The sequence below is a fragment of the Coregonus lavaretus genome (genome assembly GCF_964263955.1).
Source record: "Coregonus lavaretus genome assembly, chromosome: 33".
Taxonomy (NCBI): Eukaryota; Metazoa; Chordata; class Actinopteri; order Salmoniformes; family Salmonidae; genus Coregonus; species Coregonus lavaretus.
This window is the reverse complement of record NC_140020.1, coordinates 13,315,324-13,332,443: the sequence shown is the minus strand read 5'-3', so window position 1 is coordinate 13,332,443 and position 17,120 is coordinate 13,315,324. Positions and strand designations below refer to the sequence as shown.

Below are 17,120 nucleotides of genomic sequence, written 5' to 3'. Positions count from 1 at the left end.
AATGACCATCTTTATGTTTGGAGGAAAAAGGGGGGTCTTGCAAGCCGAAGAACGCCATCCCAACTGTGAAGCACGGGGGTGGCAGCATCATGCTGTGGGGGTACTTTGTTGCACTTCACAAAATAGATGGCATCATGAGGAAGGAAAATTATGTGGATATATTGAAGCAACATCTCAAGACATCAGTCAGGAAGTTAAAGCTTGGTCGCAAATGGGTCTTCCAAATGGACAATGACCCCAAGCATACTTCCAAAGTTGTGGCAAAATGGCTTAAGGACAACAAAGTCAAGGTATTGGAGTGGCCATCACAAAGCCCTGACCTCAATCCTATAGAATATTTGTGGGCAGAACAGTAAAAGCGTGTGTGAGCAAGGAGGCCTACAAACCTGACTCAGTTACACCAGCTCTGTCAGGAGGAATGGGCTAAAATTCACCCAACTTATTGTGGGAAGCTTGTGGAAGGCTGCCCAAAACGTTTGACCCAAGTTAAACAATTTAAAGGCAATGCTACCAAACACTAATTGAGTGTGTGTAAACTTCTGACCCACTGGGAATGTGATGAAAGAAATAAAAACTGTTATAAATCATTCTCTCTACTATTAATCTGACATTTCACATTCTTAAAATAAAGTGGTGATCCTAACTGACCTAAGACAGGGAACTTTTACTAGGATTAAATGTCAGGAATTGTGAAAAACTGAGTTTAAATGTATTTGGCTAAGGTGTATGTAAACTTCCGACTTCATCTGTATATTGAAAGCAGCTGCTTTCACACAGGTGTGGTTCCTGAGTTAATTAAGCAATTAACATCCCATCATGCTTAGAGTCATGTATAAAAATGCTGGGCAGGCCATTGTTTTGGCTAACATGGCTATGCCCCATAGGATGACAATGTCCCCATCCACAGGGCACGAGTGCTAACGCAGTGTTTTGATTAGCATGAAAATTATGTAACCCACATGCCATGGCCGTCTCAGTCACCAGATCTCAACCCAATTGATCTCTTATAGGAGATTCTGGAGCGGCACCTGAAACAGGTTTTTCCACCACCATCAATAAAACAACAAATTATGCTTCAGGGCTTGGGTAATGAAGCCCTTTATATACTTCCCCAGAGTCGGATGAACTTGTGGATACCATTTTTATGTCTCTGCGTGCAGTTTGAAGGAAGTTGCTAACTAGCGCAATTGCTAACTAGCGTTACCCATAGACTTCCAGTCATTGTGCTAATGCTAGTTAGCATTGGCTCACAAAACTACCTCTAACTTCCTTCATGCTGTACACAGAGACATAAAATGGTATCCACAAATGAATCTGACACTGGGGAAGAAGTTAAAGGGCCTCATTGCCAAAATCCGAAAGTATCCCCTTAAGAGCTTTGGGCCAGTAACCAAAAGGTTGCTGGTTCGAATCCCCAAGCCAACTAGGTGAAAAATCTGTCGATGTGACCTTGAGCAAAGTACTTAACCCTAACTGCTCCTGTAAGTCTGCTAAATTATGTAAATGTAAAATGTAGCTTCTGGAGTGGCGCCTGAGACAGCATTTTCCATCAACAAAACACCAAAAGATGGAATTTCTTGTTGAAGAATGGTGTTGCATCCCTCCAATAGAGTTCCAGACACTTGTAGAATCTATTCCAAGGTGCATTGAAGCTGTTCTGGCGGCTCGCAGTGGCCCAACGTCCTATTAAGACACTTTATGTTGGTGTTTCCTTTATTTTGGCAGTTACCTGTACATACTGTACATAATAGTTAATATACATTCATACAGTAGCCTTACAGCTAGCTCATTTATGTATATAGGACTAGCTCATTTCAAATATCTGTTATTATGTACAGTCTATCACATATGGCTATTCAGTAACAGGTGCAGGTAAAACCTAGTCTTGCTAACACCGGCCTCTCTACGTCCTTGACTTGAGACACAGCTCTTTGTAAAATCAGGCTAGGCAAAATCGGGGCAGAAAGCAGAGTCTAAGTCTATGGATATCTGCTAGCACTATCCCCAGCTGCTTCAAGATGTCCAGTATCATCATCCCAGGGCCCAAGAAAGGGAAAGTAACTGAACTGAATGACTACCGAGCCGTAGCACTCACCTCCGTCATCATGAAGTGCTTTGAGAGGCTTGTCAAAGATCACATCACCTCTCCCTCCCCGACACACTCGACCCTCTCCAATTCGCCTACCGCCCTGACAGATCCACTGATGACACAATTGCCATTGCAATGCACACTGCCCTCACCCATCTGGACAAAAGGAATGCATATGTGAGGATGCTGTTCAGACTACAGCTCAGCCTTCAGTACCATAGTGCCCTCTAAGCTCACCACAAAGCTCACGGCCCTGGGTCTGAACTCCTCCCTATGCAATTGGGTCCTGGACTTCCTGTGCAAGGCCGACATGGGTCCCATTATGCCTGTCGAAAACTAAACACTGCATTCAACAGTAAGAACCTTAAACCAACGGTCAAGCATGGTGGTGGTAGTGTGATGGTTTGGGGATGCTTTGCTGCCTCGGGACCTGGACAACTTACCTTAATGGAAGGAACCATGAATTCTGCTTTGTATCAGAGAATTCTACAGGAGAATGTCAGGCCATCCATCTGTGAGCTGAAGCTGAAGCGCAGCTGGGTCATGCAGCAAGACAATGATCCAAAACACACAATCAAGTCCACATGAAAATGGTTAAAAAGCAACACATTTGAAGTTTTAGAATGGCCTAGTCAAAGTCCAGACCTAATCCTAATCCCAATTGAGATGTTGTGGCAAGACTTGAAAGAGCAGTTCATGCTTGAAAACCCACAAATGTCACTGAGTTAAAGCAGTTCTGCATGCAAGAGTGTGCCAAAATTCCTCCACAACAACTTGAGAGACTGATCAACAACTACGCAAGCATTTTATTGCAGTCATTGCAGCTAAAGGTGTAAAGGTGGCACAACCAGTTATTGAGTGTAAGGGGGCAATTACTTTTCACACAGGGGAATTAGGTGTTGCATAACTTTGTTAATTAAATAAATACATTGTTATTTGTAAATGCAGGTTCCTTTTATCTAATATTAGGTTTTGGTTGAAGATCTGATAACATTCAGTATCAAAAACATGCAAAAATAGAGAAAATCAGAAAGGGGGCAAATACTTTTTCACAGCACTATATATGTGTACGGTCTCTATTAGATATTGGGGGCATCCTGGGATGTGCTTTGTATGTTATTGCTGTAAGAGTGAATTAGCTAGCATGCTTGAGATGTAATGGTCACATTAGCCCCCACATTAGCTAATTCACAGTTATTTCCATGCATCACGAATCTACAGCCATCAACATACTGTTGTCCTGCACATCTAATGTGCTTCCTTGTGTCTATCATCAGAATAAACACCAATCAACTGGGACTGCTGGTTGGGCATTCCTTTCTTTAAAAACACAACGCAAAAGAGTTACAAAGTACGATCATATCTGTTACACTGGTGCCGAGACCAGTCTTCTTGTCTTCGCTGGACATCTGTTACACAGGCTTGGGACACACTAAAACACTCCGTGCTGCGGATCATTACTGTCTTTACCGCTGAGGGGCGGTAGGCTCCCCGGGGACAGCGCCCAGAGTGGGACAAGCCCCAGCGTTGGATCTGCTGCAGTGGGACCCTCTCTACTGGCCTGCGCGTCTCCCGGCGCTCGTAACCCTGACTGCTCAGGTCACAGCGGTGGCCCACGAAGCCGGGCTTACAGATACAACGTCCCTCCAGGTCACAGCGCTGGGACATGGCCCCTGCACGGCTGCAGGAGCACGGCTTACACACCTGTTCTTCCGCGTCCCACCAACAGTTGGGCTTCATTCACCAGGAGCAGTGAAGGGCAGGAAGTTAGTTATCTGTGAATGTCTGAGATACTGAGTAGTATAAATGTAGTAGTCATCCTGAAACTTTGGGAGATATTTAGATGACAATATGTCTGTGAAACCAAACACTGGAAAGTGAAAAATGGGTTAAACATCAGACAACATTACTAATCAACAGTATCTGGCGCAGTAACTGATTTGAAATGATTGATTGTCCACCTTTTTAGATAATTAATTGTCCACCATAGATTGTCCACCTTTTTATGGGTATTCCAATGATAGAATGTGACTGAATAAACATGACAGCTGATACTCTGGTGACCTACCATGCACTCGTCACACTGCCGTCCCACCACATGCTGCTTGCATTGGCACTGCCCATTCTGCTTGTGGCACACATCCGACACGGAGCCATTGTTGTGACACTGGCACGCTGCACACAGATGAGAGGGGGAGGGGAGGAATGGAGGAGGGGCGGAATGGAGGAGATGGGTTGAATATTATCAGATCTAAAATGAAAAAGGATCAGTCTAAGTTCAGCCCCAGCCAGGCCCTCTCAGAGAAGGGTATGTGCAGTACAGTACAACCATGTCCTCTTCAGTCCTATTCCTGTGTTGTTCTACTGTCTACTATCATCAACATACAGAGCACGCAAATCCAACAGCTTGCAGATTGCTAGACACAAGAACACATTTGCATTGTATAACTGGCTCATTATTTACTTTAAAAAGTCCTAGTGATCTGCAGAGAAAACACAGGCACAGATGGTTTCCTATAGGACTGGTTGGCGGGGACATCACAGATGGTTTCCTATAGGACTGGTTGGAGGGGACATCTGCTTTCTTTCCAGTCTTTGTACTGCACTCAGTCGCCCTAGCCCACGAAAGGTTTAAAAATGCCTGCATTTATTCAATGTTTAACAGGTTGGAATTAGTATGAGTTGTACGATTCCCTTCTCCTCATTCTGACAGCATGGAGTCCAGATGGGATTTAGGATGGGTAATGTTTTTAATTTTGGCTGTCAGAGAGAGCGAGAGAGAACAGGTCAGGTTGATGGTTTCATCACACACTGAAATCAGCATCAAGATCACACTGTGCGTCAGCCACATTATGTCACAGCAATCTGTGACAATGATCATCAACTTGTTTTTAATGAAACACTACGAGCAGTTTCCCTGCCACCATTATAGTGTGGGCAATTTCCATCAACAGCGGCCCTGTTTCTGCATTCCTAATGTTGATTACTCCATCTCCGCCCCCATGCCCCACCACCCCCACTTTAATCAGTTAGGACTGCCAGACTATTTCAGAGAAAATGGACTTATTGTCACCAACCTCAATAGATTTTATTCAAATGGAAGTAGTGTGTCTTGCTGCAGAGCTTTTAACCATGCAGATGATGGCAGCCATTCCATTCTCTTGTAGAATTCCTTCAGGCATTAGGCCTAATTGCATGTTCAGCTATTGGGCTCTACCTAGTCTCTAGTTTTCATGTACTATCAATAACTCTATATTTTCTATATATGAATCATCTTATTGTATTGCATGTATATATATCAAGAGTTATAAATCAATAATCCATTTGGCTATCAGCTGTAATGTATTTTTTATTTACATTTTTTTTACATTTTAGTCATTTACAGTGGGGGAAAAAAGTATTTAGTCAGCCACCAATTGTGCAAGTTCTCCCACTTAAAAAGATGAGAGAGGCCTGTAATTTTCATCATAGGTACACGTCAACTATGACAGACATATTTAGAAAAAAAGTTCCAGAAAATCACATTGTAGGATTTTTTATGAATTTCTTTGCAAATTATGGTGGAAAATAAGTATTTGGTCACCTACAAACAAGCAAGATTTCTGGCTCTCACAGACCTGTAACTTCTTCTTTAAGAGGCTCCTCTATCCTCCACTCGTTACCTGTATTAATGGCACCTGTTTGAACTTGTTATCAGTATAAAAGACACCTGTCCACAACCTCAAACAGTCACACTCCAAACTCCACTATGGCCAAGACCAAAGAGCTGTCAAAGGACACCAGAAACAAAATTGTAGACCTGCACCAGGCTGGGAAGACTGAATCTGCAATAGGTAAGCAGCTTGGTTTGAAGAAATCAACTGTGGGAGCAATTATTAGGAAATGGAAGACATACAAGACCACTGATAATCTCCCTCGATCTGGGGCTCCACGCAAGATCTCACGCCGTGGGGTCAAAATGATCACAAGAACGGTGAGCAAAAATCACAGAACCACACGGGGGACCTAGTGAATGACCTGCAGAGAGCTGGGACCAAAGTAACAAAGCCTACCATCAGTAACACACTACGCCGCCAGGGACTCAAATCCTGCAGTGCCAGACGTGTCCCCCTGCTTAAGCCAGTACATGTCCAGGCCCGTCTGAAGTTTGCTAGAGTGCATTTGGATGATCCAGAAGAGGATTGGGAGAATGTCATATGGTCAGATGAAACCAAAATAGAACTTTTTGGTAAAAACTCAATTCGTCGTGTTTGGAGGACAAAGAATGCTGAGTTGCATCCAAAGAACACCATACCTACTGTGAAGCATGGGGGTGGAAACATCATGCTTTGGGGCTGTTTTTCTGCAAAGGGACCAGGACGACTGATCCGTGTAAAGGAAAGAATGAATGGGGCCATGTATCGTGAGATTTTGAGTGAAAACCTCCTTCCATCAGCAAGGGCATTGAAGATGAAACGTGGCTGGGTCTTTCAGCATGACAATGATCCCAAACACACCGCCCGGGCAACGAAGGAGTGGCTTCGTAAGAAGCATTTCAAGGTCCTGGAGTGGCCTAGCCAGTCTCCAGATCTCAACCCCATAGAAAATCTTTGGAGGGAGTTGAAAGTCCGTGTTGCCCAGCGACAGCCCCAAAACATCACTGCTCTAGAGGAGATCTGCATGGAGGAATGGGCCAAAATACCAGCAACAGTGTGTGAAAACCTTGTGAAGACTTACAGAAAACGTTTGACCTGTGTCATTGCCAACAAAGGGTATATAACAAAGTATTGAGAAACTTTTGTTATTGACCAAATACATATTTGCAAATAAATTCATAAAAAATCCTACAATGTGATTTTCTGGAATTTTTGTCTGTCATAGTTGACGTGTACCTATGATGAAAATTACAGGCCTCTCTCATCTTTTTAAGTGGGAGAACTTGCACAATTGGTGGCTGACTAAATACTTTTTTTCCCCACTGTAGCAGACGCTCTTATCCAGAGCGATTTACAGTTAGTGAGTGCATACATTTTTCATACTGGCCCCCCGTGGGAATCAAACCCACAACCCTGGCGTTGCAAGCGCCATGCTCTACCAACTGAGCTACACGGGACCTTAACTTGGCATTATCGTCAAATGGGTTGTTTTGGTAAACGGAGACTAATTAGTTATCTTCAGAAATCATCTACAGAGCAGACTACACTGCTGAGAACGGAGAGGCAGATGAATGATAAACTATTATGGGCCAGGCATTGAAGTTTGTGAGTCAACACATGTTGTTTATGTGGATTTACACAGACTGTCACCACCTGCACATCTCAGTCTTCTCTCTCTCTCGCTCCATCATAATTTATCTTCTCAAAGCCAAACATTCTCAAATACACTGCTACATCTGGCATACAGGCAGCGTTCGCATACCATTAAAGCAACACCCCACTCTTCAAAGGAGACTCAGACAGTCAGACAGGGATGGGGGCTTAACGTACTGCAGGTTCTGATACTCATGTACTGCATATACTCACGTTGGCAGTTTTTGGCCTCGATGGCGTCCCCGTAGAACCCCTCGGTGCAGGTGTCGCAGGTGGTTCCCCCGTAGCCGTCCCTACACCTCAGACAGGAGCCGGTGATGGGGTCGCAGCTCCGTGGTGAGGCCAGGTCCAGGTTACCGTTACACTGGCAGGGTTGGCACAAGCCCCCCTTAACCCCCGGCTGACCAAAGTAGCCATTGGTGCATCTACAGTGACCAGAGAGGGAGTGGAAAATCAAGACTGGTGGCTAGGGCCCTGAGTGTTTCCTTACCATACTGTATGACATGACCAGGAGAAACTCTGGGCCCTAGTTCTAGGTAAGTAATTTTTTCCCGACCTTGTGTCCTGAAATGGAATAACCGCAGACCGTAGTTATAGTATAGCCTCATCATGAAGGAGTGACTGTACTGTACAGCAGTGGACTGAATGATCACTGCTCAGCTATGGGGAGAATGTGTTTCCCATGAGTAGAGCTACAGTATAATGACGGAAATCAACATATGACCACCATGCCTCTGCTCCTTTTCAAGTCTGTAGAAGGCTAAACATCTCAGTGAAACTGGATGGAAAAACAACCACACCAAGCATGCACAGCTTTATATGTCTGCCGCTCAGTGTTTCACTTAGATGTCTAAAATGATGAAACAGTAGGCAGTTTCATTGGCAGCCAAAACACAGAGAAACAATCTGAAAAAGCAAACATGTGAAGCCACAGACAATATCAATATTCCCCCTACCAACTCTTATCTGCACTGTCCTGCTTTTCCCGCCATATAACTCCTCAGAAGCGAGTCGTGTTCTGCACTGATAAAGATATACATTCCATCTAGTGCCTTCTTGTTAAATGGTTTCTCCAACTCTTATCTCCAAACCACCATTCTATCTGCATGATACCAAATTGGAAAAGTAATCATTCCGTATCATGCACAGCGGATTCCTTTAGTCGCCGAAGACTGAATATCTTATTGCTTCTGACTCTCTTACGTGAGAAGGAGCCATTAGCGTGGAACGGTGAGTACTTGTCTGTAATTTCATTTGAACCATCAAGCGGGTATCTTGGGGAGTAGACAGCACTAATGCAGATATCATGGCCAAACATGGTTCCGGATTAAATGGGATATCAGGCACTTTTAGTGTCCTGCTAACTGGGCAATGGACTGCTGTAAACTATACAGCACTACCTGTTGAATATGAAGATACCTAGGTCAAAGCTGGGATAACTCTGTTCTCTGTATGGGGAAGCATACACTTAAAAGGAAACCTGTCCTCATACAGAGTGAGTCCTGATCAACATATTTCATGCATGCTAGTCTGGGTGCCGAGATTCTATGTATGCAAAATGTACACTACACATATTTTTACATTTTAGTCATTTAGCAGACGCTCTTATCCAGAGCAACTTACAGTTAGTGGATGCATACATGTATTTTTTATTTAAAAAAATTCATAGTGGCCCCCCGTGGGAAACAAACCCACATCCTTGCCGGCCAAACCCTCCCCTACCTTGGACAACGCTGGACCAATTGTGCACCGCCCATGGGTCTCCCGGTCGCGGCCAGCTGTGACAGAGCCTGGATTCAAACCAGGATCTCTAGTGGCACAGCTAGCACTGCGATGCAGTGCCTTAGACCACTGCGCCACTCGGGAGTGATCATACATCCCTGCATGCTTATAACGTCAGGCAAACATGGACCACGATGGCTGGGACGCTACACCACAGCCATATGTTATGGCTTGATAGGTACTTTGGATTGAGGAATGGCCTGTTTAGTTTCTGAGCAGTGAGTTATGGAGCCTTCTTGTTTATCGAAAGCTATGGAAATAAGAGTGTAGGATCGAGGGTGAGGGGGCTATTCTTAACCACATGGCACCGTCTGACACACATTAACTCTCCCTGGCAGCCTGGCAGCCCTGCTCTCTCCGACAAACAAGAAGGGTCCGGCTTAAACACTGATGTCTCCCGCCAGGTGTCTGCCTTCCCCATCTATAAATACCTCCTCAGCTCTTCCTCTTGGCCCTAAGCAGCCGCCTTTAAAACAGGAAACATTCTCACCCCAACCTGGCAACACACACCGCTCTATCTGACAGACCCTGGTGGATTAGGTGTCCATGCCCACCCGCAGACAAACTATACATAAACTCTACTACGTCTCAGAGAACTCAGAGACTCAGACAGTGAAGAGGCACAGGTTTGGAGGTCTGTGTCTATGTATCGAAAGCAGTGTCTATATATCTTTCCGACTGCCAAGATACTGTTGTGTATTCTCATCGACAGCTTTCCTGTGTTCTCCTGCCCACTAAGATCAGCTTCCCAAAAATTTGAAGTGAAACCTCTTTCCCTGCTCTCTGGATAGACTTTTCCTCCCAAATCAATAACCTTATTACTGGCAACTCTGCACTTGACTGGGAGAATGTACTGCTGGCCCCTGCAGTATGGCTTCCCAGGGAGGGAGAGACCTCTTCACACGGCTCTTTTAGCTCCGACTGCCAATTTGTTTTCAGGGATTGCAGTAGTTTGACAGCGTTGAGGTGAAAGCTATTATTACCAACTAACCCTCCTTGGTCCTGCAGCAGAGCGTCCCTTGTTTTCAGGCAGACAGTGCTCCACTTCCAGGGTTCAGTTCACTCTCACTATACTAGAGAAAGGTACTGTAGGTCCAGCCTCTGTAACGTCCTTCACTTCACCGTCTCTCTCAGAGAGCTTCTGGGAGAGAAGCCGGGCCCCAGGCCCCCTGTTTTAGGCAGCCATGATAGATGAGGCCCCATCCTGTCTGTCTGTAGCCTAAATGGGCTTGTGTCCCCACGTATGGCCCGCAGAACCCAAATCCCTCCTTGCCCCACCTAGACTCTCTCACTTTATAGATCAAGAGCAGAGCAGTGCGGTCATCTGCCAGGCAGCGCAGCACAGGGATGGCACGCATGCCCGCAGCAGCCTGTCTCCATCTGTCAGAGAGCATGGGTCATAGAGAGGGGTGCCGCCTCACCCCCATCCCCTTGGCAGTTTTCTAACTCTACAGCAGCAAACCCACGCCCACCACACAGCAATTAGAAATACTGTACCAACCATCCATCCCTCTGTCCCCACAGAGCATGAGACAGAGGGAGAGAGAGGAAATGAGAGATAAAGAGAGAAAGAGAGACAGAAAAATTGATGTATTTATGATGCAAATGAAATTAAGGGACCTCAGAACAGATATGTGGGCAGCGACTGCAAAGTGATCAATCTTCCCGCTGCTCCAGAGAGGCTGGTCCTTTGTCTACTGACGCCTCTGGGAAAGATTCCAGTGCTCTGAAACATCAACTGAACCACTCTGTAGTCTCCACGCTTTTATGAGTGGCTTTCATAGCCACACAGTACCATATGGCAACTGAAATCAACAGACAAACCAGAAAAGACCACAGTGGCATATGGGTCTGCTATTGACATGCATGTGTAATGAATAACTATAAAATCCACTAGCCACCAGTGTGAGACCAATACATAATCTAAAACTGCCGATAGTCATGAGCATAATCAACTCAGATGTGATCCATTTATAATTACATTAAATACAAGAATAATTTAGGTCTATCTATAACCTATTGACACGGCTTCCTGTTTGGTTTTGATTTTGCAGAGCATCAAATAGGCCTACAAACAGGTAACTGCCAAAATGAAGGAAACACTAACATAAAGCGTCTTAATAAGACATTGGGCCACCACGAGCCAGAACAGCTTTAATGCACCTTGGCATATATTCTACAAGTGTCTGGAACTCTATTGGAGGGATGCGACACCATTCTTCTACGATAAATAAATTCCATCATTTGGTGTTTTGTAGATGGTATTGGAAAACGTGGCCTCAGGCACCGTTCCAGAATCTCCCATAAGTGATCAATTGGGTTGAGATGTGGTGACTGAGACGGCCATGACATATGGTTTACATCGTTTTCATGCTCATCAAACCATTCAGTGACCACTCGTGCCCTGTGGATGGGGGCTTTGTCATCCTACAGGGGCATAGCAATGGTAGCCAAAATAATGGCTTGCCCAGCATTTTTATACAGTACATGACCCTAAGCATGATGGGATGTTAATTGACTCAGGAACTTAATTAACTGAGGAACCAAACCTGTGTGGAAGCACATGCTTTAAATATACTTTGTATCCCTCATTTACTTGAGTGTTTCCTTTATTTTGGCAGTTACCTTTACATAGCCTATATACAAACATACAAAAAGATGCTTAGACATTCCCATTTAAATTGTAAGCGAGAAACGGTTACAACCCATTGGAGAAGCAGGTTATCTACCAATACCAAACAGCAGCACAGAGGTAACAAAAGGACAAGTCAACTGGATTGAGGCTGTGTTATAACTGTGTCTACAAGGGTTAACTCCTCTTCCCTTTGTCTGTGGGTACAGAGGCCTAGGCCACTCACCTGTCACAGCGCGCTCCCGTGTACCCCGGCTGGCATTGGTCACATATTAGCTCCCCTCGCGGGTCCACATAGCAGGTGGGGCTAAAACTACAATGTTTTTCAGCAATAGAAACAGGAATTAGAAGAAAAATAAAAGAGGCTCGTATCAACAACCCCATGCTTCCATCCCCACAAACACAACAACATCACTGAGTTGAAAAAGAGGGAGAGTCCTGCTCCTGTCCCCCTCCTGATCCCAAAGATAGAGAGACAAGTTAACCTGGCTGGGCTGGCTGGCTGTTGGGTCAGGTTCCAGGTTCCTCACCGAGGTCTGATTGAATGACTGGCCGGTCTATTTCAGGACCAGGAACGGTGGGGTAGCACTGCCCTTTGAGAATGTCGGGGAGGAAGAAGCTTTCTTCAGCTGCTAGTTCTACCGCTATGGCCTAGTGTAGAGGAATGCTGAGCTGCTCCAGTCCTGGACCCGGGGCGTGCCGCCCCACTTTGACCACCAGGGGATTACCATCCATCACCAGTGCATGACTACAGCGATTGTTTCTGGCCCCGTTCGAAAATCAGCGACCTCAACATTGTGGTAACAGAACAGAGCTAGGCGACAGCACCACCAGCCACAGTGGTGGATCCCCAAATAAAACATTAAAGTGACTAAGGATTAGAGTAGTGATGAGAAAATAGAAGCTATTATAAGACGATAATGGATTATAGATAGAGGTCAGTGTGGCTCGATGAGGGTTCTGATTAAGTGCCGTATTAACTTATTCCATATGACAAGTGATGACATACTTGTTGGATGGGATGTTGAGGGGGCAGTGGAATCCAGTGGTGTGGTCAGTACAGCCCTGGGAATATACAGTAGGTTAATTTAGGTTCATAGAGTTAACATACAGCAATTGAATGAAAACATTATTTAAAAGGGGCAATCCGCAGTTGCTACATTCATTTTGGGACTTTTAAATTAATGATACAGTGCATTCGGAAAGTATTTAGAACCCTTTACTTTTTCCACATTTTGTTACGTTAAGGCCTTATTCTGAAATTGATTAAATATATTTTTTCCCTCATATATCTACACACAATACCCCATAATGACAAAGCAAAAACAGGTTTTTGGAAATGTTTGCAAATGTATTAAAAATAAAAAACAGAAATACCTTATTTACATAAGTATTCAGACCCTTTGCTATGAGACTCGAAATTGAGATCAGGTGCATCCTATTTCCATTGATCATCTTTGAGATGTTTCCACAACTTGATTGGAGTCCACCTGGGGTAAATTCAATTAATTGGACATGATTTGGAAAGGCACATACCTTACTATATAAAGTCCCATAGTTGACAGTGCATGTCAGAGCAAAAACCAAGCCATGAGGTCGAAGGAATTGTCTGTAGAGCTCCGAGACAGGATTGTGTCGAGGCACAGATCTGGGGAAGGGTACAATTTTTTTCTGCCAGCATTGAAGGTTCCCAAGAACACAGTGGCCTCCATCATTCTTAAATGGAAGAAGTTTGGAACCACCAAGACTCTTCCTAGAGCTGGCCTCCCGGCCAAACTGAGCAATCGGGGGAGAAGGGCCTTGGGTCAGGGAGGTGACCAAGAACCTGATTGTCACTGATTTCCTCTGTGGAGATGGGAGACCTTTCCAGAAGTATATCCATCTCTGCAGCACTCCACCAATCAGGCCTTTATGGTAGAGTGGCAAGACAGAAGCCATTCCTCAGTAAAAGGCACATGACAGCCCGCTTGGAGTTTGCCAAAAGGCACCTAAAGACTCTCAGACCATGAGAAACAAGATTCTCTGGTCTGATGAAACCAAGATTGAACTCCTTGGCCTGAATGCCAAGCGTCACGTCTGGTGGAAACCTGGCATCATTCCTATGGTGAAGCATGGTGGTGGCAGCATCATGCTGTGGGGATGTTTTTCAGTGGGAGGGATTGGGAGACTAGTCAGGATTGAGGGAAAGATTAACGGAGCAAAGTACAGAGAGATCCTTGATGAAAACCTGTTCCAGAGCACCCAGGACCTCAGACTGGGGCGAAGGTTGACCTTCCAACAGGACAATGACCATAAGCACACAGCCAAGACAACGCAGGAGTGGATTCGGGACAAGTCTCTGAATGTCCTTGAGTGGCCCAGCCAGAGCCCGGACTTCAACCGATCGAACATTCTGGAGAGACCTGAAAATAGCTGTGCAGCGACGCTCCCCATCCAACCTGACAGTGCTTGAGAGGATCTGCAGAGAAGAATGGGAGAAACTCCCCAAATACAGGTGTGCCAGGCTTGTAGCGTCATACCCAAGAAGACTCAAGGCTGTAATTGCTGCCAAAGGTGCTTCAAAGTACTGAGTAAAGGGTCTGAATACTTACGCAAATGTAATATTTAAATTTTTTTGTAAATGTGCAAACATTTCTAAAAACCTGTTTTTGCTTTGTCATTATGGGGTATCGTGTGCTGATTTATGATACTTTTTTTTTTTGAATAAGGCTTTAGCATAACAAAATTTGGAAAAAGTCAAGGGGTCTGAATACTTTCCAAATGCACTGTATATACCCATTGGTTCTTGAGGTATTTATATTCTTCATGAGCTTAGTTCAACTGTTGTACCCCATCAGAACCCGAAATATAAACTTGTTTTATCCAATGTTTGTAAACAACATAAATGTGTGACAAACACTATATAGCCTCAAAAAAATAATTGTGATATCATGGATGGTCAGTCCTTGTTTCCATAGATCTGGGTAGGAATTGGAGAGTGGTTACATTTCTCCAACCCCATCACTCAGCTTTTTACCAAAACAGTGGTGGGGTACCCGCTTTGTTATTGTTTCAACTGTGGATTGGCCCTTTAATTCTAGAACAATACCAATACATAAATACATCCACTGTAAACTAGCTTTTCCAAGTACAAATCTGGTGTATTGTCATAATTACTTTGAGTAGCAGCTGTACTTGATTGGCAATGCAGCGAACCACGAGTCAGCGTGGATGAACACATTACAAAATGTAGAGTAAAATCTACAAAGAAACCCAACGTTTTGGCTGTGTCACGAACATTGAGAGACGGGTCGGACCAAGGTGCAGCGTGAAAAGCGTACATGTTTATTAACTAAATAAACATTCAACAAAACAAGAAACAACGTAACGTGAAGTCCAAAGGGCTATACACATACCAGCCTAACAGGAACAAGATCCCACAATACACAGTAGGCAATGGGCTACCTAAGTATGATCCCCAATCAGAGACAACGAGCGACAGCTGCCTCTGATTGGGAATCATACCCGGTCAGACATAGAAATAGAAAACTAGAACGTAAACATAGAATATCTAACATAGATTTCCACACCCTGACTCAACAAACTAGAGTTCTATAGGTCAGGGCGTGACAGTACCCCCCCCCCCCCCCCAAAGGTGCGGACTCCGGCCGCACAAACCTGACATGACAGGGGAGGGTCCGGGTGGGCTTCCCGCTTCGGTGGTGGCTCCGGCTCCGGGCGTGACGACCTCTCCCTCTCTGCCTCCCCGTTGCGCCCCTGGTCTGGTCTGGACCTTGGCGCGATGCTTCCCCTCTCCTTCCTCCCACGATGCACCAAGCCCTGTCTGGACCCTGGTGTGGAAGACCCAGAACCTGGAGAGGGGCTGACGTCTGGGCCTGGATCGGCAATCCTCCCGCGATGCACCAAGCCCTGTCTGGACCCTGGTGTGGGAGGCCCCGACCCTGGAGAGGGGCTGACTTCTGGGTCTGAAGTGGAGCCGCTGACCGGAGCTGGACTTGGCACCGGTGGAGCGGACTGCTCTGGCTCCAGAGTGGAACCGCTGACCGGAGCTGGACTGGGCACCGGTGGAGCGGACTGCTCTGGCTCCGGAGTGGAGCCGCTGACCGGAGCTGGACTCCTCGCACCACTGGTCTGGTGCGAGGAGCAGGCACGGGCTGTGCCGGACTGGATACACGCACCACTGGTCTGGTGCGGGGTGCAGGTACGGGCCGTACTGGACTGGATACACACACCACAGGTCTGGTGCGAGGAGCAGGAACGGGCTGGACTGGAGACACACACCACAGGTCTGGTGCGAGGAGCAGGAACGGACCTTACCGGTCTGGGAGCACGCACCACTGGCTTGGTGCGAGAAGCAGGTACGGGCCGTACCGGACTGGGAACACGCACCACTGGCTTGGTGCGGGGAGCAGGTACGGGGCGTACCGGGCTAGCGACACGCACCACTGGTTTGGTGCGGGGAGCAGGTACGGGCCGTACCGGACTGGAAACACGCACCACAGGTTTGGTCTGAGGAGCAGGCACGGACCTTACCGGACTGGGAGCATGCACCACTGGCTTGGTGCGAGAAGCAGGCACGGACCTTATCGGACTGGGAACCGGTGCTGGAGGTCTACGACTGTACCAGTCCTTTACTCTCCGCGCCCAATCCTCCTCCAGTGAGGACTCCTCCGGAAGGGGCAGAGGGGTCAAATACTTATTTCCCTCATTAAAATGCAAATACATTTATAACATTTTTTACATGCATTTTTCTGGATTTTTTTGTTGTTATTCTGTCTCTCACTGTTCAAATAAACCTACCACTAAAATTATAGACTGATCATGTCTTTGTCAGTGGACAAACGTACAAAATCAGCAGGGGATCAAACACTTTTTTCCTTCACTGTAAGTATGATCCCCAATCAGAGACAACGAGCGACAGCTGCCTCTGATTGGGAATCATACCCGGTCAGACATAGAAATAGAAAACTAGAACGTAAACATAGAATATCTAACATAGATTTCCACACCCTGACTCAACATACTAGAGTTCTATAGGTCAGGGCGTGATAGGCTGTCTCCTCTCCTCTCCATAGCGTCTGTCTGACAGGGATGGTCCGGTAAATAATTGGGAGAGACTTTGTGAGTCTGATGCCAAATTAAACGTAATGCATTTCCCCATAGATTGGCATTAACCCAAACTCCGGTAATGCACAGCTAATAAAATAACAGCTGTTTTTTAGCTCCACGCCTCGTCATCCCCAATAAAGACTAAACGCTCTTGAGTCAATTGCAGATGTCTACTCAGCATAATCACAAGCATAGAGAAGAATTCTTGATTACGGGTTTC

General features: G+C 45.7%; 1 protein-coding gene across 1 annotated transcript in view; it reads right to left on the bottom strand.

Annotated features, from left to right (window-relative positions):
- LOC311108147 (laminin subunit alpha-2-like) overlaps positions 1-17,120 on the bottom strand; it is a gene marked incomplete at both ends in the record, with an annotated part of 179,802 nt that overhangs the window by 69,385 nt on the left and 93,297 nt on the right. The window contains 5 exon segments of the mRNA XM_084150775.1: positions 3,560-3,823; positions 4,158-4,264; positions 7,591-7,802; positions 12,018-12,104; positions 12,801-12,856. Of these exon segments, the coding sequence (XP_084006901.1) occupies positions 3,560-3,823; positions 4,158-4,264; positions 7,591-7,802; positions 12,018-12,104; positions 12,801-12,856 (726 nt within the window).